Source organism: Schistocerca cancellata, chromosome 3 (genome assembly GCF_023864275.1).
Source record: "Schistocerca cancellata isolate TAMUIC-IGC-003103 chromosome 3, iqSchCanc2.1, whole genome shotgun sequence".
NCBI classification, from domain to species: domain Eukaryota; kingdom Metazoa; phylum Arthropoda; class Insecta; order Orthoptera; family Acrididae; genus Schistocerca; species Schistocerca cancellata.
The window spans coordinates 402,059,419-402,084,004 of NC_064628.1; the positions used below are offsets into that span (position 1 = coordinate 402,059,419).

General features: G+C 38.7%; 1 protein-coding gene across 3 annotated transcripts in view; it reads left to right on the top strand.

The window, feature by feature from the left end:
• Nucleotides 1–24,586, top strand: part of LOC126175147 (histone deacetylase 5) — a 326,032-nt gene that overhangs the window by 225,444 nt on the left and 76,002 nt on the right. For all 3 annotated transcript variants that reach the window (XM_049921708.1, XM_049921707.1, XM_049921709.1), the window contains 7 exons: nucleotides 4,530–4,639; nucleotides 6,175–6,302; nucleotides 9,046–9,168; nucleotides 9,967–10,103; nucleotides 17,133–17,240; nucleotides 18,921–19,065; nucleotides 22,614–22,852. In XM_049921708.1, coding sequence (XP_049777665.1) covers nucleotides 4,530–4,639; nucleotides 6,175–6,302; nucleotides 9,046–9,168; nucleotides 9,967–10,103; nucleotides 17,133–17,240; nucleotides 18,921–19,065; nucleotides 22,614–22,852 — 990 coding nt within the window. The remainder of the gene's footprint in view (nucleotides 1–4,529; nucleotides 4,640–6,174; nucleotides 6,303–9,045; nucleotides 9,169–9,966; nucleotides 10,104–17,132; nucleotides 17,241–18,920; nucleotides 19,066–22,613; nucleotides 22,853–24,586) is intronic.

A 24,586-nucleotide genomic window follows, 5' to 3' on the forward strand; every position in this document is an offset into this window, starting at 1 on the left:
GAATTATCTGATGAAATTGTCAATACTGTCTTTCAGAAAATTACTAAGTGGTTCCTTGTAAACGGACTCTCACTGAATTTTGATAAGACACAGTACATACAGTTCCGTACAGTGAATGGTATGACGCCATTAATAAATATAGACCTTAATCAGAAGCATATAGCTAAGGTAGAATATTCCAAATTTTTAGGTATGTCCGTTGATGAGAGATTAAATTGGAAGAAACACATTGATGATCTGCTGAAACGTTTGAGTTCAGCTACTTATGCAATAAGGGTCATTGCAAATTTTGGTGTTAAACATCTTAGTAAATTAGCTTACTACGCCTATTTTCACTCATTGCTTTCATATGGCATCATATTTTGGGGTAATTCATCACTGAGGAATAAAGTATTTATTGCACAAAAGCGTGTAATCAGAATAATAGCTGGAGTCCACCCTAGATCATCCTGCAGACATTTATTTAAGGATCTAGGGATATTCACAGTAGCTTCTCAGTATATATACTCTCTTATGAAATTTGTTATTAACAACCAAACCCAATTCAAAAGTAATAGCAGTGTGCATAACTACAATACTAGGAGAAAGTACGATAAAAGTAATAGCAGTGTGCATAACTACAATACTAGGAGAAAGGACGATCTTCACTATTCAAGATTAAATCTAACTTTGGCACAGAAAGGGGTGAATTATACTGGCACTAAAGTCTTTGGTCACTTACCAAATAGTATCAAAAGTCTGACAGATAACCAACAAGTATTTAAGAAGAAATTAAAAGAATTTCTGAATGACAACTCCTTCTACTCCATAGAGGAATTTTTAGATATAAATTAAGAAAAAAAATTATTAAAAAATAAAAAAAAATAAAAATAAAAATAAAAAATAAAGAAAAATAAAAAAAACACACAAAAAAATAAAGTTGTTATATTAACTTAAGTATGTTGTTAAATTAACCTAATTATGTCATGTATTGGAAAATTCGACTCGTTCCAGATCATTACGAAATATCGTATTCATGATCCATGGAACTAGTATTAATCTAATCTAATCTAATCTAATTATGTATATGGGTGCCTGCAGAAAACTGTTACGCAGATTACTTAGGTTCATGACATTTCATTGACCTTATTATTACTTTTGTAGCCAGGAATTACAATGAATTTTTAGGTGAACATTTCAGAAAGTAACACTGGTCTAGTTTGCACTGTTACATGCAACGGTGGTCAGGATACTGGCATGTAATGAGGTGCTGGAATTCAAATCTGTCCGGACCATTCATATATTATATTCAAACAGCAATCCATGGCCTGAAAAAAAGTTATTAAACAAAGTTATTTTTCCTTTATTTGGCTCTAACAACTGGACAAAATGTTTTACTACGAATGCCTTATAGGGAAACTACTGTGTGAATTGACCAATATCGGGCTATAAAACATCATCTTGGCAAATGTCTGTATAATCCATCATGTTTTTAGTATTAATAAGTCTGTTATAAGTTTAAAGATCAAATCTGCTTATAAATTTTTATCTTTGAAATGTTAGATATGTGACAGATGTGTGGGCATAGGCAGTCAGTACATCTTCCTGATGGTCATTTGCACAGTGTCAGAAATGTGGTGGTGGTGGTAGTAGTAGTAGTAGTAGTAGTAGTAGTAGTAGTTGTTGTTGTTATTTTTATTGTTGTTGTTGTGAAAGTTATCTTAATAAAAAGAATATGATCGTAATTATTTATTAAAAGTTTTGCTTGCTGGCAGTGCAAGTTATTTGTAAGCTTTCATAAACTTACAACATAGGAATTCGTAAAATTTAAACATAAGAATTTGACTGCAAGAATGTGTTGCAAAATCTGACTGAGAGAAAGTAACATGAAAGTGCCTATCTGATTCCCTGTCTGTTGAAATATTAATAATGACAAGGATACTGTCTAAATTCAACACTGTGAATCATTAAGCTTTTAAAATGATAAATTGGCTCTGGAAAAACTCGGTGCTTCCTTTTTTGTTATTTACTTTTGGCGTATCTGATGTACAATGGAAACATTGTGACACTTCTCTTGTCTTGCATGTCGCATTTGCTGAGCTACAACTAACTACTGAGATTTGCCTGGTGCAGTGCTCTCTCTCTCTCTCTCTCTCTCTCTCTCTCTCTCTCACACACACACACACACACACACACACACACACACACACACACACTCACACACTCACTCACTTTCTTCTTCTTCTTCTTTTTCTTTAAAAGCTGACGCAGTAAAGTACAAAAGCTGAAATCAGGTGACTTAAATTAGATTCTCTTGTATTACTCATCAAAATAATCATAATAAAATATTCTTCTCAAAGTGCTTCAGTCTCTTTCCTCATCTTGAACAATTAATCAATAAATTAGTATGTTTCACTTTCTCAGTATGTAACTGCAACCATACTACTCGGCCTATGCCGTACTACTACTTGTAAAACACCATTGATGACTACTATGTCTTCTCATCTCGCAATTAACAGTGCACACATCTTGCACAGCAGAGATTGTCCAAGCAAGCATCCAGGCAACACAGCATCTATGATGACACTGGGCGCTTATAATTTCAAACGGTACAAAGGCGCTTACGCTTTCATGACGACCAAATACTAGAGAAATGCCATGAAATTATATACAGCACCCTATCAGTAGTAATAGTAGATTTATTTATCCATGGATAACTTTTACAATCTATTGAAGATGTCGTGGTATTACACTTTTGGGAGGAAGGGAAATTTGTGTACTCTATACATGTCTAGGTTGATGGGAATGCGACGGGTAGTTGGTCTATAAAACGACTTGATGGCACAGTCAGATATCCAGAAAAGTAGGCGTTGGTTGCCACTGATCAACTGTGGAGGCCATTTCTCAGGTAGTCAATACCTGCATGTATATGAATGGGCACAAAATAAGAAGATTGTGTAAAATATACACTATTTTGTCTAAGTCCAGTGACCAATAAAGGAAAGAATACTTCACTTAACATACAATATTATGAAATGGATAGACTGCAACTCAGCATACAGTGGAGATGTTGAGTTTCAGATACGGACTTGCAGATAGAACTTTCCTTTGGAAATAATGGAGATCATCATGAGAAACACCTGATTTTCTTCTTCATCCCTGTCTCTTAGTAATATTGTCACTGAAGGGTTGTTAAACACAGATCTTCCTTCGCCCCACCTAGACTGTCAGGCCATTGTTTCAGAAATATGTGGACACTACTCCAGTGTTTCCTCTAGCCTAGCATATTAACATTAACGAAGAGTCTTTGGATGATTTTAGAGCAAATTTCATTCCCTATTATTACCAACTGAAACTATCCAGTGCTGCATGCATGTTACTACAAAATAGGTTTAGAAAGAATTCAGTTATTTTAATACCTTTATTTGACAACAGTCAATTCTGTATAGCATATCATTTGGCTCCAATCTTCTTCTTCTTCTCTCTTTTTTTTTACTTGTGTTTCCATTATTATGAGAACCGGAATTGTGTGTCATTATCTGTTTTTGTTCTTTTGTATATCAACTGAATAATATCAGGCAATTCCTAATAGAAATCTGTGCACAATTGCAGTCACAGTTAGTCACACATCCTATCCTACTGTGCCATATAGTCGAGAGACTAATATAACAAAGACTGGCCAGTAACTATACCACTGCTGTCTGCTGGTTTTCATATGGTTCAGGTCCACCTTCACCAAACTTGTAGCTGTTTCAGAGCGTGACCTGGCTCTTTGAATGTTTGTGGAATAAATAATAGTTGAAGTCTGTTAAAGTTTTTTTCATTTTTATATTTACACATAGTGAGACTGCCAGTCTGGATAGTACTCCTTCCATTAATATGTACATTGCAAATATTTCTATTTCTATTTCTATTTCTCTTAACTCCTGTTACCATTTTATTTGTTGTTGTGGGGGTTATGTTTAAGTCACTGATAAAGTTTAAAAGCTTTGTCCAAGGACATGGAAAACATTTGCACAATGAATAGATTTATAGGCTATAGGGAGTCTTTTTTTGTCTCTGTTCACAAGTCAGACATGCAGAAAGATATAATAAATTGATGATGGTGTATATGTTGTGTTCAAAGGGGATTAATTGGTGCTACTGAGTGTTTTATTTAATTGGTATCAGCTGTCATTTGTAAGGTCATTTGGCCTGTTCTTCCTCATGGCACTCGAGAAGGCAGTGGAAAATGTGGGTAACTATTATGCTGTCATTCCCATCCAGATATGTAATGTTTCTGTATTTGCTTCTCATTTGTCATAAATATTTCTCAATTCATGATGAGTTCTGTTCTTCTTTTTATAGTAAACAAACATCAGCTGTTTCCTTGAACCCGTTATGCCTTCTACTTTTTCACTGTACTGGGGCACCCTGTAGACCACTAGTGAGGAAATAAATTTTGTGTATTGCCCAGATTGTAATAACATTTTTGCATGCTGTGTGACATTCAGTAACAGCCTTGACGTCCCACTTGTTGTTTACAAACATCCCCTTCTGTTGTTCTACAGAACTTCCTGCTAAACAAGAAGCAGTGTGAGGCTGCAGCTGCTGCTAATGGAGCCACTTCAGCCTCCGGGATGTCTTCACTGTCGGGGTCTGCGTCAAATTTTCGCAACTGGTGAGTCTGCTGTGCACTTCAGCTAACTCTGAGTAAAGTATTTTTTGAAGAAAATTCTGATAACCTGTTTCATAATTGCAGCAGGTACAGTCTGTATGAGTTACAATATAATCCTTAAACAGTGTCTGTAATTAATATTAAATGTTTTAGTAAAAATGTTGTGGTGTAGGAAATGCAGGTAAGCACTGGACTTGCACAACAGCCAAACCCAAGAAACAAAATCTGTAAAACAGAATGAAAAGTTCCTTAGATTTTGAGTTATCAAAAATATTTTTCAAAATCTGGGAGAGCATTTTGTAAAACAATAGTGTATCTCCTTAGTCTCGTGTAGAACTGTGACTTGTGTGCTGTGGTCAGTTCTTGTGTGCTTATTGGGTCTGGGGTTGTTGAGTAATACATAATATGAGGTGCTTTCAGTCCTCTTGTGTACTTCTATCATTTCTTAACTTTTCTGCAAGGTGGTGCTGATGCTTTATTCCTGTACAGTTTAGATAAAACACAGCTGCTGGTACACCAAGTGCATTTATAATTTCTTTAACTGCAGAAGAGAGTATTAAAGTGGTAAAGATAGTCAGAATGTCAGTGGAAACATTACACCAGAAGATGCAGCTTTCACAAATGTTGGACGGTGATACATAAAGAAAATGGTGATAAAAGTGAAGACATGTCAGGTGATCTTGGTTTATGGCTTGAGTATCATAGAATGTTCCACAATATAGATAATATCCACTAGTTACACAACATTGCCCAGTTACTTATTTATCCTAATCCTTTTTAGGGGCGAAATGTCATAATTGTCAACCCTGAAAATTGTGGATTGCGTAGATGTTAGTTATTTTCAATTATTCTTACAAGTTGCTCCCTTTTAACCCCTACCATAAACACACCTGGGTGCTCGAGCATCCACTTTCTCTCTCTCTCTCTCTCTCTCTCTCTCACACACACACACACACACACACACACACACACACACACACACACTTACTCAAAGGTGCAGTAACCCCCCCCCCCCCCCCCAGCACAGCTCATACTGCAATTATCCTGTGATTTTGGCTTACTTTTCAATGAACTTCGCACAGTTTAAATTGGCACTGTGCACAGTCTTAATAAACTTACTGCTGCCATGCACAGTGTGTTGTTGATTCTCCTTCTAAAATGCATCTCTCATTCAGAAGTCCTCAAACTGACTTAAAAGCATCTTGACAGTAGAGTGACATTAAGATTTGCATCTAGAAATATGTATCACTCACAATCCCAAAATTTTCATTACATATGCCTCAAAAATCAGAGAGACAATTAGTCCCTTTTGTCAGCTTGCTCCACATTACCTCCAATAGTCATAATGAGATGGTATGTTTTTAATAGAAGCATTTAGTTTCTGTAAAATGAAGTTTTACGAAGATGTTTTTGACGAAAGCTCTCTCACGTAAAGCTATTAGTACTGCAACATCGTAGCGTACAGGGCCTCCACTAAAACTGCAGGTAATAATTTTGGCCGATTAGTGTCAGGGTAACTCAGTGAGTTTCTGTTACAGGAGTATCCTACACGGTCATGACGGAGGACCGGGGACGGCAGCAGCTGGGTCCTCGGCAGGGGCACACCCGTACCGCCTGCCGTCCATTGTAGCCAAGTACGACGACGACTTCCCTCTCAGGAAGACAGGTGAGCAGCACTGCAGGAACTTGAATGCTGCACCACTTCGCGTTGCAGTGTAAAGCTGCATCAGTGAACTTGTAAAGAAAAGTTGTTCTAGACATTCTTTTGCTGTATATATTTCTTCCTATTATTCTTTTCAGTTCCCATTTCCTCCTCCTCTACCTCTACATACATAACCACAAGCCACTGTGCGTTACGCAGTGCAAGGTGCTCTGTACCATTGGTAGTCGTTCCATTTACTATTCCACTCAAAAATGGCGTGAAGGAAACATTACTGCCTGTATGCTCCTCTACAAGCTCATATTTGTTCTAAAGAAAGATGAACTTTGAGAGCAGCAGAAGGGTTCTGCAATTTGTTACAGTTACTAGTTCTCTGAACATGCTCAGTAGCGTTTCACAAGGAGACGGTCTTCTTACCTCTTAGAGTTCCCATCCGAGTACACGAAACATTGCCATAACACTCTTGTCTTGTACTGTTTGAACTGAGTGCTAACAAATTTATCAGAACACATCTGAATTGCCTCAGTGTCTACCTATAATCTGACAGAGTAGGGTTTCCAATCACTTAGACATTTGAGTGGTACCTGAGGTGGGGTCTCAGAGGAATTATGTGCCCGATTTCCTTCACGTTTGCACTATACTTGAGCAGAACAGTCTCAACAAATCATAGATGCTTATTAACTTTTGCTGCTACTGACTTTGTATGATTGTTAGATTTAGTATTATTTCACAATGTTGATTCCATATATCCAATTGATGTAATTAAGTCAAACAAGATAACAATAATACAGTATATGAGCTTTACGGGAATGTTTCTCCCACCTGCCTCAGCTTAACATTTGCCTATATTTACAGCAATCTGCCTTTAATCTCACCAAACAAAAATTCTGTCAGAGTCATCTCAAATCCCCCTACAGTCATTAGAGGTTGATACTTTCCCATATCCAGCAGCATCGTCAGCAAACAGTCTCAGTTCACTGCCTTCTTATCTGACAGATTGTTAATGTACATGGAGAACAGGAACGGTCCTAGCACACTTCCCTGGGACATCCCTGACGCCATCTTTGTCTCCGACAAACGCTCACACTCCAGGACAGTATGCTGGCTTCTGTCACTCGAAAGTCTGAAAACTATCCATATAGTTGAAAAACTATTTCACATGCTCGAACTTTTGTTGACAGTCAACATTGTTGTAGAGTGTCAAATTCTTTGCGTGAATTTGCTTGTTGGCTTGCACATGTGGTTTCAGGATATTGTTTGTGAAAATGAGCAGCTTTGCCACACATGGGCAGTGGCTTTTAAATCCATGCTAATTTTAGGACAGAACAAATTTAGAATACACGCAGGGATACTGCAATAGACAGACATTGTGGATATTGGTCTGTAATTTCGTGTTTCTGTTTGTTTTCTCCTTCTTGTGTACAAGAGTTACCAGTTTTTTTCCATTCATTTGGCACAGTCTTTCTTCCCCCCCCCCCCCCCCCCCCCAAGTGATTCATATTAAGTGTGAGCTAAGGAAGGGGTTCATGCCACAGATCACTTTGTGTAAAGAAGTGTTCGATCGGGGCCTGGTGCCTTACTCTTTTCCAACTGATAATGTTGCTTTTTCTCCTTCTCTTCCCCCTCCGTAACTGTGCATAACATTGTTAGTATTCTTTTATTTTTTAAAAACTTGGCTTCATTCATATCCTTGATTGTACATCATTGTAACTATGAAATGTGAGGATGACATTAACATGCAGGGGAACAGATTTCTCTGTGTGTCAGAATTCCTTTTATTTGGCATTTTACCTTTTTTGATTATAATTTACAGGAGAAGTACCATGTCTTAATTATCTCAGCTCTAAGATTATACTAAGTTAATGCCTGTTAATGCCTGGATTATTTTTGCATTATCACCATAAGAAAATAATGAAAGACATTGAAGAATAAGATACAAATTGTTTCCGTACTTTTTCACTTGAGTACTTCCTTGGGTGGGAACAGTATGGCCCACAGCTTTTACTTATAAATTTAGCATTTCCCCTCAATATCTTGTAACTTACTGAATCATGTTTCAAATAAATTAATCTCCTCCAGTTCAGAATTCAACAGGTGTTTCAGTGTACTTACGTCAACACTTGATCAGTAATTTTCATTGATGTTACTTCTTCATTGTCTTCTCTAAGTTGTGATGTAATGCTATTTCAGTGCAGTTTACAGCTAGTATATATACTGAATTTTCACAGTTTCTTTGAAGTTGCTTTTCTTTTTGATATTAAGTAGAAATACAATTATTAAAGATAACATTTTGTAGCAAGAACTGTAACTAAATTATTGTTGATGCAGTTTTGTGTTTGTGTGAATATTAACTGCTTAATATCTCTATTAATTCTTATTATAATTATGTAGAAATGTAATATTAATTGCTTGAAGTTCTGTAGCTTTTTTAAAAATTTGTCTGAGTCTTCGTACCTGCTCATTTATTTTGCAGTGTGTTGCATCTTGCATGTTTAATGAGACACAGAAGGATTTTTGCAGAATGAGGTAGTAGTACATGTGGTAAAATTACTGACATTTTTATGTTCATCCATTACTTTGAACATCAGCTTGCTTCAGTTTGAGTAGTGTTCCAGAATGCTAAGTACTTTCATGCTGCAAGCACACTATCCTCTCTGTGGCCTCTGTGTGTTTTACCGTAGCGATAATATGACTGACTGTAGCTCTAACATTGGTGTATCTACTCCTCTCCATGCTATGCCCTCGACAGCATCTGAACCAAACCTGCTCAAGGTGCGACTCAAGCAAAGGGTGATTGAGCGCCGATCTAGCCCCATCGCCAGGCGCAAAGATCGACTTCTGGCCAACATCAAGAGGAAGTCACAACTCGCAAGTATGCGGGGTTTCCTGGTTGTGGGAATAATAAATACATCCTGGTGATGTACAGTACAGCTTAGGCAGATGTAACTGATGATTATCTTTATTATTGAGAAAAAGTCATTTCAGATATTTCGGAAACTATTGCACCCATTAAGTAGAGTATTTTGGATACATTGTGCATACTCTTTTTAATAAAATTATGTTAGCTGTACTTTGGGATTTTAGAAATCTACAATCTTTAATTATTATTGTTCTTTTGCGAGGATAGGAAAAATACGGCACTGAGTATACATTTGTTTTCTTTTCCTACTTGTTATTTTGAGATAGACCGTTTTACTCCCTTGATTAAACTTTACCCAGAAACTTCAGTTTTATTTTTAATAAATTGAAAATGTTTTGTCTGTATCAAGTTCTAAGTTATTATTTAAAACAAAATATTCAAATGGTATTAGGAGCAGTATCACAAATAAAGCATCAGTAGATGCAAAAATTAATATTGAAAATTGCTTTTTTGTGTCAGCATATATTTCAAATGTCAAGATTAAATCTGTATTGAGTAATCATGACCATTTAATTACTGGTATCTGAAAGGAGAAAATATTAATAGGTAATAGTTGCAGGCAGAACTTAGTGTGAAACCTCTTTTCTTTGATATTTAAATACGGATAAAATTTATTGGCAGCTCCCAGTTATTAGTTGCCTTGGCCTAATTTGCATGTTTGTTATGCACGGCATGATTTCTTGATACATCACACTAACATTTGTCGAGCTTAAGCGATGTAGATGTAACTTGCCGATATTATTGTTGCAGCGGAAGTGAATGCTGGTGGTGTGGGAGCAAACAGTGTGGACTCTGGTCCAAATTCCCCCCCTGCAATCCCAGGTGGCGGAGGCCGCCAGCCCTCACCCTCTCACCAGATGGGTCGCAGCAACACACCAATTCAAGAGGTAAAAATATCTTGAGTCACTTCAGAGAAGTGTACATAGGTTTGATCAGCAAACAGTAGATTGTTTCAAAACTATATCAGAGTTGTTGAGTGATTAGTGACAGACTCACATATTCCTCAGAAATATTGCCAAGCAGTCAAAATATACCTCTCTTCACACCTCTTTCATTTAAACATCATCCAACTGTTCCACTGAACAGGCCGTAGTGGCTTTTGATGTAGTTTGTGATTTAGTCATTTGTCAGTATGGTAATTAAAAAGATCTACCGTAATTTGGGTAAAGGGAGAGCTTTACCCAGACTTAATTCCAAAGTAAACATTTAAATGTTTCATGTGAGCACTGTAACTACAATGTAGTGCATTGATTCCCAGTTTGTGGATGGAAGAAAAAAATATGGTTTGGTCATGACTAAATTATTTTTAAAAGTAATCTCTGTTATGACTGTTTATATTTATTAGATCATCATTAGCCATTTGACAGCCACAGTTCAATGAAGACAACACCTTGCCTTTTGTGTGCTCCACAGTCTACAGCTACATCCAACATATTTTCCAATGTCCTTTTTTGGTCTTTCAGAAAGTGGCAAAGAACTTCCAATGCATTCCCTTATCTGTTGCTTTGGTTTCCTCTCTCCTATTACTTTATTTGTCACCCATACTTTTGTCACTCACTGAGCAGTGCTCAGTTTTGAATGATCTCCCTGTGTAAAACCCATACCTCATTGCCATATGGCAAAACTGTTAATACACACTCTGATCATGAACTTTGTTTCAGACAATTTGCAACTTTTGTCTTTTAAGCTGCTTTACCTTGTGAAAAGCATTCCAAGTCTTATGACTTGGTAATTTCTTTTGCAGCCCATCGAGATTTAGTAGTCAGCATATGTCATCAATAATAACTTCTGTCAGAAGTTGTTTTCTTGATTTGGGAAATTGAGAAGTAAATGCTGTGTGTTCTAAGATAAGTTTGCAGTGAATGAAGGAATGTTACAAATTACAAATTTTGATCGTAGTAAAATTTCTCAGATTTTATGAAGAGGATTCTCTGACTGCCAATATGGTGTGGAACAATTGGTGTCAAGTATGCATTGTTATTGATAAAAGCCTTAAGCCCATCATTTTCATTTGGTACAACTTTCAGGTGCAGAAGTAGATTTTGTCTATGGTAACAATGAAAGCAAAAGTGAAAGCAAAGGAGCGAATAAACTTGGAGCGTGACTGAGAATTTACGTCAGCTGACACCAAACCAAGTGTAAAAGAAGTATTTAGAAATGATATTGACTCACTTTGCCACAACGTAATAGAAAATCTATGGAACCTCATAAGGTTTACATTTTAGAGCATTAAATTAATATGTAAGAATGCAGAGTATCATGATGGTAACATTGAATAAAAAGTTCTCAGGTTTCCAGCTGCTGCATCAAGTGATTAAAATTGCACAAGCTTCCAGCTGAGCACCCCTTGGCCATTCTCAAGTGGTAGGACTGCCAGTGTGCTGCTGGTACACCCTTATTTACAATAAATGCCAACTGTGACATTGCTGGTGCTCACGATATCTCCACATATGGGCATATGTTGATTTGTTTGATGCACCCACTTCAACCGTACGATCACTGGATCCTACACCGTGCCGAGCTGCAGGCGACCCTCCGTATTTAGTGTGTTAACGGTGATTTTTATTTCAAGGGCTTCTTTAATTACACAATCCCAGAAGCCATTAGTGTGAGCAACGACAAATGTTTCATCAAATTTTATACAGTGTTTGCTTTTCTAAAGCATGCTCGGATAAGGCAGATTTCTCGGGGTAGCATAGACGATAAAACCTTTTGTGCTCCTTCCTGAATTGTTCCACAGCGTGTAATGTTTGTCCTGTGTAAGAAGCCATTGAAATAAAAATCACTGATAATGCCCTAAATAGAAATTGTGGCCTGCAGCTCGGCATGGTGTGGGATCCAGCAATGGCAGGGCCGAACAGGCACACTGAATGCTGAGTTTACACACGCCCATATATGACGATGCCATGGGCACCAGTGATGTCACAGCCGGCAGGTAGTGTACATAAGGGGCATACCAGCAGCCCACTGGCAGTCACACTTCTTGACAGTAGCCAACGAATGCTTGGCCATAAGCCTGTGAATTTAATCACTTGATGTGCCTGGCCCTGAGAACTCTTTCTTCATTAAATGAATAATATTTATTTTATCACTTCAAAGGTAGAAGTATAATCCCCCCCCCCCTCCCCCCCCCACACGCACACACACATATATTTAAGATGGTGGCACAATGGGTTGAGAAGAGCCATGTGAAGCAGTGGGACAGAATGTGTTGAGGTTGTGAAGGAATGAGGATACGGTTGCCTTGGCCCTGAGTCCAGACTGTGAAGATATCATCAATGAACCGGAACAGGACAAGGGGTTTGGTGTTTTCGGTTCTCTAGATGGACCGTAAAAAGGTTGGCATAGGAGGGTGCCATGCAGGTGCCCATGGCCATGCTATGGATTTGTTTGTGTACCTTCCCTTCAAAGAAGGGCCTCAACCTATGGTAACACACTGTTCCCACATCTTCCACTCAACAGTTTCCACCCCCCACCCCCCACCCCCTCTGTCCTGTCATCTCCTCCCCATTCTCATCTCCCACCCTGTTTATTTGCTACCCTCTTCCAGTGCATCCACCCATCTTCCCCTGCTCCTCTCCCTTTTTCCCCCACCTCCCTGCCCCACAACTTCCTGACGTTGCATCTGTTGGCATTCTAGTCTCTGCACACTCCACCAGACAGCGTTCATCTCTCTCTGCCCATCTGTAGACTACTATCCCTTCCCTTAGTTGCCCCTTCCAGATTACTGCTTGCATCCCACATGATAGTTGCATTCTGGCCCGAGATGCTGGAGTTGGCAGTCATGTGTGCATGACATGCATTTGCTTGTGTGTGTGAGTGATGTGTGTCTCTCACTTTTACTGATGAAGGTTGTGGCTGAAATCATTAGTAAGTTTCTTTTAATTGTGCCTGTCTGCAACCTAATGTGTCTTTTCAGGTTAAGTAGCAATATGTCTTCTCTTACATTGTTGATATTCCTACCTGGAGTTTCCTGTTTGTTTAATATTTGTATTACAAGTTCTTGCAGTGGTGCAAAACTTAAATTGGGGCAGTACTGGTGGATTTTTCTTTGTATACTGAGTTCACCCTTTCTGTTTTTGCTTTGCTTCTCATTGTGCTGTTTCCTGTATCTGGATGGTACCTTTGGCACCACTTACAGTCTTTTCATGTTGCTTTGAAGATAGGTTTTCATTAAGGTTTTGCTATCGTAGACACTGAATGCTTCACGTATTGGCCATTGAAGGCTTCACACATTGGTCATTTGACAGCCAATTGCATTGCATTCATCATCTGTCTGTTTATAGCTTTATCATTTGGTCTTACACTTATTATGCAGTTGTCTGTATTTACTCAAAAGTTTCTTTACAGAGAGTTTTTACCATTTAGCGTTCCTCTTGTCATGAATTGTTCTACTATATATGTCTGTCTCCAGTCCTTTGTCAGTTATTCTTCTAAACCTGAGCCACAGTTCCTCTGCATGTTCCTGCCCAGAAGTAAGTATTTAATTTTCTCCTCAAGATTGAACACTCTACGTATAAATCCTTCCACCTGTTTTAGTTGCTCCTTGTACTTTGGTACTCGTTATTGCCGCAACTCCACTGGGATCACCATCCTCAAAGAGGTCAAATCTGTTTGTTGCCATTAGCTCTAGTTTTGTCTATTCTAGGTAGTTTTCAGAGAAGACATTTTGTGCTCCTTCATAGGATGTGTTGTCATGCCAACTTTGTAAAAATTGTAATTATACCATTCATTTGTTGATTGATTGAAGTCTCCTTCACAGTACAGAACTGAGTTTTTCTTTTATGTTTTCTTAATATTTAGGGAATATTCTGATTGATGATATTGCCCAATTAGAAGTTTATGCCCACCCTTAATACCGTGTCTTACTCTTGCTCAAACGAATTTGCATGCAGCTTTAATTTCTATCTTGGTGGATCCAAGTTTCTTGTCTGTTGAGACAAATTCATGATCTCCATTTCCCATTAGTCTATCCTTTTGCTATACATTTAGATACACTGCAAAATTCTCATTGCTGTCAATGTTTAGTATTAGTCACTGTTCTGTACAAAATATTGTATAAAATCCATTGCTGTTTAAGATGGGTTTCAAGCTCTTGCACTGGATTCGAAATGCTTCAGCAGTCGATAACTATGATTTTATTTTTCTCATCTGCGAAGGATCATTTTTTGTTTCTTATACTAATGCTTTGCCATCTCCTACAGCTATCCTTATCTGGACTGGATGGAGAGTTGCCTACTCTACAAAAATCGTAGCATGGATCCCACACACTGTCAGCTACTTGGGTAGTAGCCTCTGATGTATAGTGCCATTTGGAATGACCCCACAGTTCTTATAATGTCTTGGAAACCATTGCTTAGCTTGTCACAGAACCTTTGAGGCTTCTGGTTTAAGCCTTTCTCACAACTTATCTTCTAAGCCTTTTCTGCCAACTACAGGAATGGTCCAGATATGACCTCCAGGCCCAAGGGGCAAGTGTCATTTGTTTTGTTGTGCACTACAATCTATGGATTGTTACAAAGGCTCCATGCTGCTCGGTGGTCTAGTGCAAGTCTTTCAGCTGGAGGTCACTCTGGCAACTGCATGTCTCCGTACTACCCAAGTAATCCTATTGGGGAAAGAGGACCTACAGATTAATGTGAAATGCGAATCACATTTCACTCCTGGCAAGTCCTCACTTCATTTGGAAATGGAGGCTTTGTCAAAGGCAGACTGAAATGTTTCTGATCCTGAAGCCTTTTTCTTTCCAGATGAGCACTTTAAAACTAGACCACTAGCCCCAACTATGTACTGAAAATGTTGAGGGCCTGCTGTTGTAGTAGATCTAAGCAGAGACCCCAGTAGTTATTCAGTGGTATTTCCTGGCCAAGTCCTCGAGATAAATTTACTGAATTGATATTGTCTGTAATTCAGGGTCACAAGTTATCTTGTAGGCACTGTAGAAGATAATGATGATCAGATTGTGACATCAAACATCTGCGTGTAAGAACTAAGTGAAATGAAGCCACAGGTGAGGAAGCTAAGGATGTTGTCACAGGACACACTGCAACTCAATGTGCCATTCTTCAACATGATATGATCTCCCATATGAGAGGTAGGACATTTTGTATCTGTACGGGCATGATGCTGGCATGAAATCATCCTGTCAGCACAAATGTCACTACTCTGCTGAAGGTAGATGCTCGAACTTGAAGCCAGTGGGGCAGACTCCACAAGAGAGAAAACTCGATGTATGGGTCAATCTATGAGAGAGCAGGGAGTCCGAACACTGCATAGAGGAGTCCGAACACTGCATAGAGATTTACATGGAGAAAAGCACAAAACACGACCAACACGAATGATGGAAACCAGTAACAAGTGGAACTCTTTAGTGATGCATGTTGTGAATGCCACATCCATGTTAGTCGATCTCAGCACAAGAAATGACTGACCTGGCCTAACCCCACCGGCAACTGAACTCGTGGCTCATATGACAGTCCATTCGTGCTGTCTGTGGTTTCTGCACTACTTTGCCACATTGTCCATATGTATGTCTGTTGGCAGGGATGCTAAAGTATTATGCATTGTGGAAGGACAGAAAGCTGTGAGCAGCCGAGCCAGTGACTTACTTCTGGTATCCTTTCTAAGGACACTACTTTTTGATGAATGGAATTCTTGCTGAATGAGCAGATCTGTCTGTGTGTGACCTTACTGCTTTCACATTTCTGTTGTTTTGTATTGTGATGAAAATAACAACTGCTTTGCCATTGGCTTAATGCCAAGAGTGAAAGAGAGATAATGTGTGGGGCTGGAATAGAAGGGATGAGCTTTTGTTCAATTCTTTCAGTTGCTGTGTTTTAGATATCTGAAGCATATTACTTTTGATATGTAACAACAACAATAATGTAATAATAAGGGTAAAACCATTCTGAATAGAAAGGTGGAGTCATAACAGTCAAATTACATATTCAGTGGCCAAAAAAGTTCTGCCTTACAAATATAATTAACTGAGCTTGAATCTTGGAAAATTTTTCAGGGCAGTCAAGATGATTGTGAAAAGAACAATTAAATATGATTATCTTCAGTACTTTAAGTGAAATTTATATTTTATTTCATTCTGCTAAGCATGTGTCGGTCTTTGCCTGCAGTATTAACAGTTTTCTGTATTAAAAATGTAAGACAGTTTAGTCAACTTCATGAATATGAATGTGGGCATGGCATAAGTTGCTATTTGACTTAGCCTTTTTTTAAAAATGTATACATAATTATAATTAAATCTAACATATCTCTACCTTGTGTGTAGTAGATTATTGATAACGAACATATGGTTTCAGATGTGTCCAGTAGGCACAATAACAATTTAAATTTCCAGTGACGTCTTTGAAGATTTTGTTGTTTGTTAAGTTTGCGGTCGTCGTGAGACACGTATTGTACAAAAAAAAAAAAAAAAAAAAAAAAAAGCAACTATGCTGGCTTCAGATTATCTGAAGTTGTATTTATTTATTTAGCTGCACATAACACCAATTACTTCTAATTAAATGTGTATTATTGGAAAGTAATATGATTCTTAAGTCTAGAAACTTACACTGTGATGGAGTGTGGATTTGACATCTCATGCATCAGTAAAAGTCAAACAAAGAGTGCAGCTGTAGACCAACCATCCAAAGACATGAATTGCCATCTTCATTGAGGATTAAAGAATTTTGTGGTCCGTTTTACCTCGTGTGTGTGTGTGTGTGTGTGTGTGTGTGAGAGAGAGAGAGAGAGAGAGAGAGAGAGAGAGAGAGAGATGTTTAATAGTGTATTTAATTTTTATGTTCCATGTGTTTTCCCATGTGATACAGACACACACACACACACACACACACACACACACACACACACACACACACACACACACACTTTCTCTCTGTCTCTTAAGACCTAATGTTTTACAGGAAGGTGAAGGCTGTGGCAGCCAGCAGGGCAGCGTGGGAGAGCTCTCACTGTACAGCAGCCCATCCATGCCCAACATCTCACTGGGGCGCCCTCCGACTCATTCTGTGGTCAGTGGTGTCCAGCTCTCTGTCGATTGACATAATTTGCACTACACGCTAGGGGTAACTGTTTTTGGCAGTGTTTAAGTGTTCCAGTTCATTTATACTTTCACAATGTCTGAGCTTCAAAAGTAAGTGCTGTTACTGGCATCTGTCTGCTGCACTGAAGAGCCCAGTATATGAGGGCAATCCAGGATGTAATGACCTGTTACCTGTTGTGTGTTCCCACTGTGCAAACTGATATCGAACCTCTACGTGAGTGTGAACAGTTTCCTCAGCACTCGTCTCAGTGCCACGTGAACGCTAATCGAAATCGGTTGTTATTGTGCATTCTGTAACTGTTTAAAATGAATTGTGTGATACGAAGTTCCTTGAGTAACACAATTTTTGCATGACCAAATGTAGATATTGTGGAAACATACACTTGACGAAAGGAAGCATTTGATGATACAGTAACAGAACTCAAACCGGACATGTGTCACTCGTCGCAGACTATTTGAAGAATGCAGTGAAGAACAAAATAGTGCAAGATAGATGCCTGACACTTGACAACTTAAAATTTCTCGTTCCCTGCTATGTGTACAAATACCATAGCTGTAGTAAAATTTTTACACAGAAGTTTCTGAGATCTGAGTGACTGACAGAGAAAACAGAACATGGGTATAGCACTAACATTTTGGGCAGGGTATAGCACAGATAGAAATGATTTGTTGATCAGCTTCTCACTGGTTGTGAGATGGGGGGTTTCTTACTTCACCACAGACTGAACACTGAGGTATCTTTGTAAATGTAAACAGTTTGGTAACTGTTTTGTTGGATTGTGAGGGTGTCTTCGTGGTGGATTTCATGCCAAAAATAAATAATGACTGCTGCAGATCTATATTTTGACACCTTAAGAAAGATTAATACAGCAAGCAGGTTCGAAAGGATATTGGTTGCAATAGTTATTCGGAGATAACGAAGCTTGCACAGGATAGAGTAGCATGGAAACATGCACCAGTTGTCAGACTCAAGACCACAATGACAGCATCATCATCATCATCATCATCATCATCATCAACAACAACAACAACAACAACAACAATAAAACTACAGCGAGAAACCCAAATTAGAGGGAGTGAAATGCTTTATTGTGGTACAATGCTTCTGTGTCACAATGCTCACACTCACACTGCTGTTATGACCAAGGGATTCTTGTATCAGCTTGGATGTACTTATTTGAACATCCAGTCGACTGCCTTGATCTTGCCACTAGCAATCTCCACCTTGCCACAAAGCTCAAAGAGTTCCTGTGCAGAAAACATTTTGGAAGTGGTGGTGAGAGGGAGGTAGCTTAATGGACTGGTGACAGCCAACATTGATGAGAGAATTCTAAAGCTCATGGACAGAAGTGTCAAGTGCTTAAATGGAAATGATTATATAGAGAAATAAAGTAATCTTCAGTTTTGTGAACCTCGTTTTTTTATGTGTGTTAATGAAATATATTTGTTGATTTTTTAAATCCATGTGGTTGTTACTTCCTGGATGACCTTCATACATGAGGCCTCCTTCCCTTAAATCTCTGTTGAGATCAGTGCTTTATATGACAAATAGTCATTGTTTAAATGAAAGTGCAAGTGCACAATGTTTGGACTTAAGTAAGGTAATTTGACAGTAACATTTTGTTAGTTGTATATTATAATGTTTCAGCCGGATGCAACGCACTTGCACGGAAGTGCAGGGTTGGGCACAGTGTCAGAGGCGGAAGTACGCGCTGCCTTCACAGCCAGGCTGGGAATGCCACTCACTGGTCAAATGCTGCCGGGGACTCTGCCTTTCTACCCAACATTACCAGGTAACTGCTGAATGTGAGAACCTTCAAACTACAAATACAAAGTAAAACAATTTTGCCACTAACTCTCTCCTGCTTTCCACTAGGAACTTTCAAAATGATGCGCAGTCCATGACAAAGTGAAAGCTATTCTGAAATTAGAATGCTGTCTGTATGCTACAGAAGGTGACCGATAAAGAGCTGAGAATAATAATGGTTATAACAACTTAAGAATTACAGAATGAGTGAAGCACATGTGCTACACCTCTCTTAATGATGTATGGGCACTGATTCTTACGCAAGAGTTGCTGTCCCCTCCTCAGAGCAACAAGAGCAGTTGCTCTATTCTCAGTGAGGCTCGATACTCACTCAGAATGAGTACCAGTACTGTGGTGTATCATGGGACAATAACTAATGGAGGAAATGGTAAAAGATAGAATTTTGAGCCAATTGGCAGAGTGCTGGTGAATCATAAATTGTGGGGAATGATCAAATGAAAGGCCAATGAAAGGTCACTGCTTCAGCGAGCATAGTGCCTAGAATATAACTTGACCAGCACCTCTCTGTTAAAAGTGGTGAAGTTAAATGCTGTGCAGTTGCCAAAGCCCGTGCATGAATGCATTTTCTGCAGGCTGCTGCATGCCTACTTGGTCACAGCCAGAGAGTTAGCAAGTGATTTTATTGGTAGGGTAACACAGTAGGACTGACTGTTCACAAAATACGGATGCCAAAAGACCACTAGGCTCTGGAAAGAGGGAGGGGATATACCGATAACTGATCCAAAGCAAACGCTCTTTACTCATTGTGAGAAGGACACTTTTCTTTTATCCTACCCTGTTAGAAAGATAAAATGGGCAGGAGAAGATACATACTTACATTCGATATATGAGGTTACATTTATTTTTATTGTTGTCAGAATTTAAGAGATTAGATCCGTCAGTGACACTGGTATCTTCAGAATTACTAACATGAAGGTTGAGAACCAGTTCTTCTTATTCATTTGTCAATTTTTATGCTCGTCAGTTTTGTTTTCGACACCTCATACAATAATAATTTTTGTCTTTATCGTGCAGCTTAGTGCTTGTACGTAGTATTTTTATTTTTAATTCTGCTTACCAATTTTGGTCTTTTAGTCCATCCTCGGATCAAGGTTCTGAAGTACATAAATTTACTATGGGTCAAGTTGACATATACTTAGCAACATTAGTTCTGCTATAAAATGGTGTGTTGCATCACACAGCTGCTGTGTAGTACAAGTTGTAACTGTCACAAACTGCTAACAGGTTCTACTAAGAGACCAAAACTGGAAACCAGAATTAAAAACAAACATTTACCGTGATGTGAGATGCTACTTCTATTTAAAAAAAAAAAAAAAAAAAAAAAAAAAAAAATCTTGTACATTTCTACAAATTACAGGTCATTGTTCTGGAGTGACTGAAATGGTTTCCAAGCATTCTTGAGTTTAAAATATACATTATTTGATACCAATCAGTTGTTTAATATCTTCCCTACCATTTCTATAGTATTTAGTTCCGGGTGATATGGTGGAATTAGAGGACTGAATGTTTGTAAGGTGTACTGTGAATACATTTGTAGGTTCATTGCTTTTATTGAGGTGTATAACTCAGTTTCTCTGCTTTCCTGGTCAAATAGAATATTATGAGAATTTAGTGAGCATCACATTTCCTGTATTGTGACTGATGACTGCACAGTGCTTTAGATATGTTGAAACTTCTTATCCGTGAAGGTGTTCACATGTATTTGGCAAGATTTTAAAGTCACATATTCTCTCAAAGCAAAGAAATTGCATGAAAGTTAGTGAAAAGAGAAGTTGTGTGTACTGTATTAATATGGCTGTAAGGAGAAATAAGATGTGTGGGATAGTTCCACCAAAATGAAACTATACAAGGTGTACAACTTTGCTTCCGCTGCTTTTTTCCCCCCCAACATTTGAAGCTTTAATGAAACAGATTGGTTACACACATATCATTCAAAGTATTTAAGTATTTTCCATCGCCAGCCACTAATTTCTCCCATCTTTTGCGCAGTGTATGAATCCCACGTAGAAAAAATTGTTCATCTTTTGAAGCGATCCACAAATCAATCAAATTTGTGATGTTTTCATGACATCGGAAGTGTCGGTCAGCCAGCCCATGCCCCATTAATCTAAACAGGTGATAGTCACAGGGAGCAATGTCTGGAGAATATGGCAGGTGGGGTAGGACTTCCCATTTTAACAATTCCCAGTATGTTTTGACCTCTTTTGCAATGTGGAGTCGAGCGTTGACGTGCTGCAAAATCACATTATCGTGCCTCTTGCTGTATTGCGGCCGTTTGTCTTTAATGGTCTGCTCAGGCATATTAATTGAGTTCGATAACGAGCACCTGTGATTGTTTCACTTGGTTTTAACACCTCATAGTACGTGACGCCGAGCTGGTCCCATCAAATGCAGAGTATGATCTTGGAGCCATGAATATTCGGTTTGGCTGTCGACATGGAAGCATGGCCGTGTTATTCCCATGATTTTTTGCATTTAGGGCTATTGTAATGAACTCATTTTTTGTTCCGGTCAGAATGCGATGCAGAAATCCCTTCCATTTTTGCCTCTGAAGCAACTGTTCACAAACACCGTTCAATGTCTCTTGGCTTCAGCTTACACAGGACCCAAGTTCTTTCTTTCTGAATCTTGCCCATAGCCTTGAGATGTTTTGAAATGGCTTGCTGTATCATTCCCACTAATCGTGCAAATTCTTTTCGATTTTGACGCGAGTCTCCATTCATTAATGTCTCCAGTTCTGCATCTTCAAAAACATTCTCTCTTCCACCACTATGCCGGTCTACGACATTAAAATCACCGTTCTTGAAGTGTTGAAACCACTTACGACACATTCTTTCACTAATAGCATTCTTATCAAACGTACTTGAGAGGATTCGAAGAGACTCAGCTGCTGTTTTCTTCATACTGAAACAAACCAGTAACACCACCTGCAAATGACATTTTCAATCAAGAACAACTTTATGATGCAGACACAAATCGACTAATGTTTGAATGAGTTTATGTTGGCAAGGTCCAAGCTAACTGCCTGACTTCTGCGATCTGTTTCTTTCAACCGCTACTTACTGTTGTCGCCACCTATCGGCAACCGGTGGAAGCCAAGTTGTACACCTTGTATTATACTGACCCGTTAATGGACTGACTGAGATTACATGTGTTCTGAGCTGTTAATCAACTTGAGTATTGTTCAGAGGGAAATGAGAAAATTAATAGAGAATTGTCAATAAAGCTCCAACCGAGTGGGGTGGCAAGTGGATAGACACTGGACTCGTATTTGGGAGGATGCAGTTCAAATTACTGTCCAGTCATTCAGATGTAGATTTTGTGTCATTTCTCTAAATCATTTTGGGGCAGATGCTGGGACAGTTCCATCGAAAGGGCGCTGCCAATATCCTTCCCCATCTTTACCCGGTCCGAGCACATGCTTCATCTCTTAATGACCTCGATAGAAATTTATGTGGAACGAGATGAAAAATACCACATTTCCCAGCTGAATTAGTGCCTTGTTTCTGACAGTGATCGACGGTGAGTACAGCTATGCCGGTGGCAGTGCCACACTCGGAACTGCACCCGGCATTACAGATGCACAGGTAGCACACGCCCGTCTGAATCGCCGGCCACTGGGACGCACGCAGTCGGCACCGCTTCCGCTGGGCCACCCTGTGCTGGCGCTTGTGCCGCCGTCGCACTCTCCTTCTCAGTACGATGACTTCCAGCACCAGCAGCAACAGCAGCAGCACAACTTCCTGAGACAGGTAAGCCTCGGCTGTAAGTGCTCCTCTGATCTCTCACTACTGGTGCCTTACTACTGTGGAGTGTTAATTTCTGGCTGTACCAGCCCAGCACGGGAGTGAGGAATGATGTAATGTATTTCTGTTCAGTTTGTCTGTTTTTCCGCCTTATGCACCAAATTGTGTACATTAGTATTTGATGCAGTCAGTGCTTCTGTGTGTACAACATGAAATATCATTGTTTGGTTACCCTCAAACAGTTTACATTTTTGTTAAATTGAACAATGGAAAATTATTAAGACAGTATAGTCACCTGCTAATTAGTCAGACAATGCACATCATTTATCAAGGTTCAGTCTTAACAGGGAAAGAATGATGCCTTGTTTTCCAAATAAAATATTGTATTGTTTCTGCCCTTGATCTTCATAATTTCTCTTCAAAACTTTCTGTTACTTATTGATTCCTATAAGAAATGAACTTCATTGAAGTATAATCTCTCCACCCTGACATAAGATTATTTGCAGTTTATTAGGTTGCTCAGCTTGAACGACAGTGCAGCCCTGATATAATGTTACGCATATTCAATTTACACCCTTGGTAAAAGTAAAGCTGTTATCAATCCAAAGGTCAGTTTCATTACCACACTGCTTTACTAGGTACAGTTCAATTGGGGATGGAATGCCCTTGCCTTCCTATGTCCTTTGAAGTGACTTAAGGGCCCGACACACGCACCAATTTATCGGCTGTCCAGCCGACTGACAAATTTGGTTGCAGCGTACACACGTCCTGAACAACTGCAATTGGTGATTACAGTGCTGCCCTGTCCTATTGCTGGTTTTGAATTGTTGCAGGAATATTGATTGAGATTATGTTCTAAGAGATACTGCTTGATATTACACAGACCCAAGAACTGTGATTTGCCTTGGCTGTTTAGAGCAGTGAAGCCAAAACAACCAAGAGAAAGCTGTGGGCAAAGACACAGTAGTGTGAAGTTAGCACCCTTTTTTTCAGAAATGTATATTTTTTTCAGAGTTCTTGATAGATATGAAATAGTTCTAGAGTTCTTTGTACAAAATTTCAATAGTTCTGCAGAATTTAGCGAAGTAAACAACAATACTCGAAAAAAATTTTCGTATCGAAAACATTCTTTGTCAATTTCCGCAAAATGTAAATAAGTACGACAGTTATGAGCACAGTTCTGAATAGAGCTCCAAGAGTTCTATCGAAAATCCCAGTAACATTTTTTTGTGCAGCTAATAGTTTACGAGATAATTTTGCAATTTAAGGAGAAAATCTTTTCACTTACTGTGAAGTTGGCACCCTTTTTTTCAGAAATGTACATTTTTTTCAGAGTTCTTGACCGATATGCCATAGTTCTAGAGTTCTTTGTACAAAATTTCAATAGTTCTGCAGAATTTAGCGAAGAAAACAACAGCACCCGTAAAAATTGTGGTATCGAAACGATTTTTTGTCGATTTCTGCAAAAAGTAAATTCGTACAACAGTTCTGAGGACAGTTCTCAACAGAGCCCCAATAGTTCTATCGAAAATACAAATAACATTTTTTTGTGCAGCTAATAGTTTGCGAGATAATTGCAATTTAAGGAGAAAGTCTTTTCACTTACTGTGAAGTTGGCACCCTTTTTTTCAGAAATGTATATTTTTTTCAGAGTTCTTGATAAATATGCCATAGTTCTAGAGTTCTTTGTACAAAATTTCAATAGTTCTGCAGAATTTAACGAAGAAAACAACAATACTC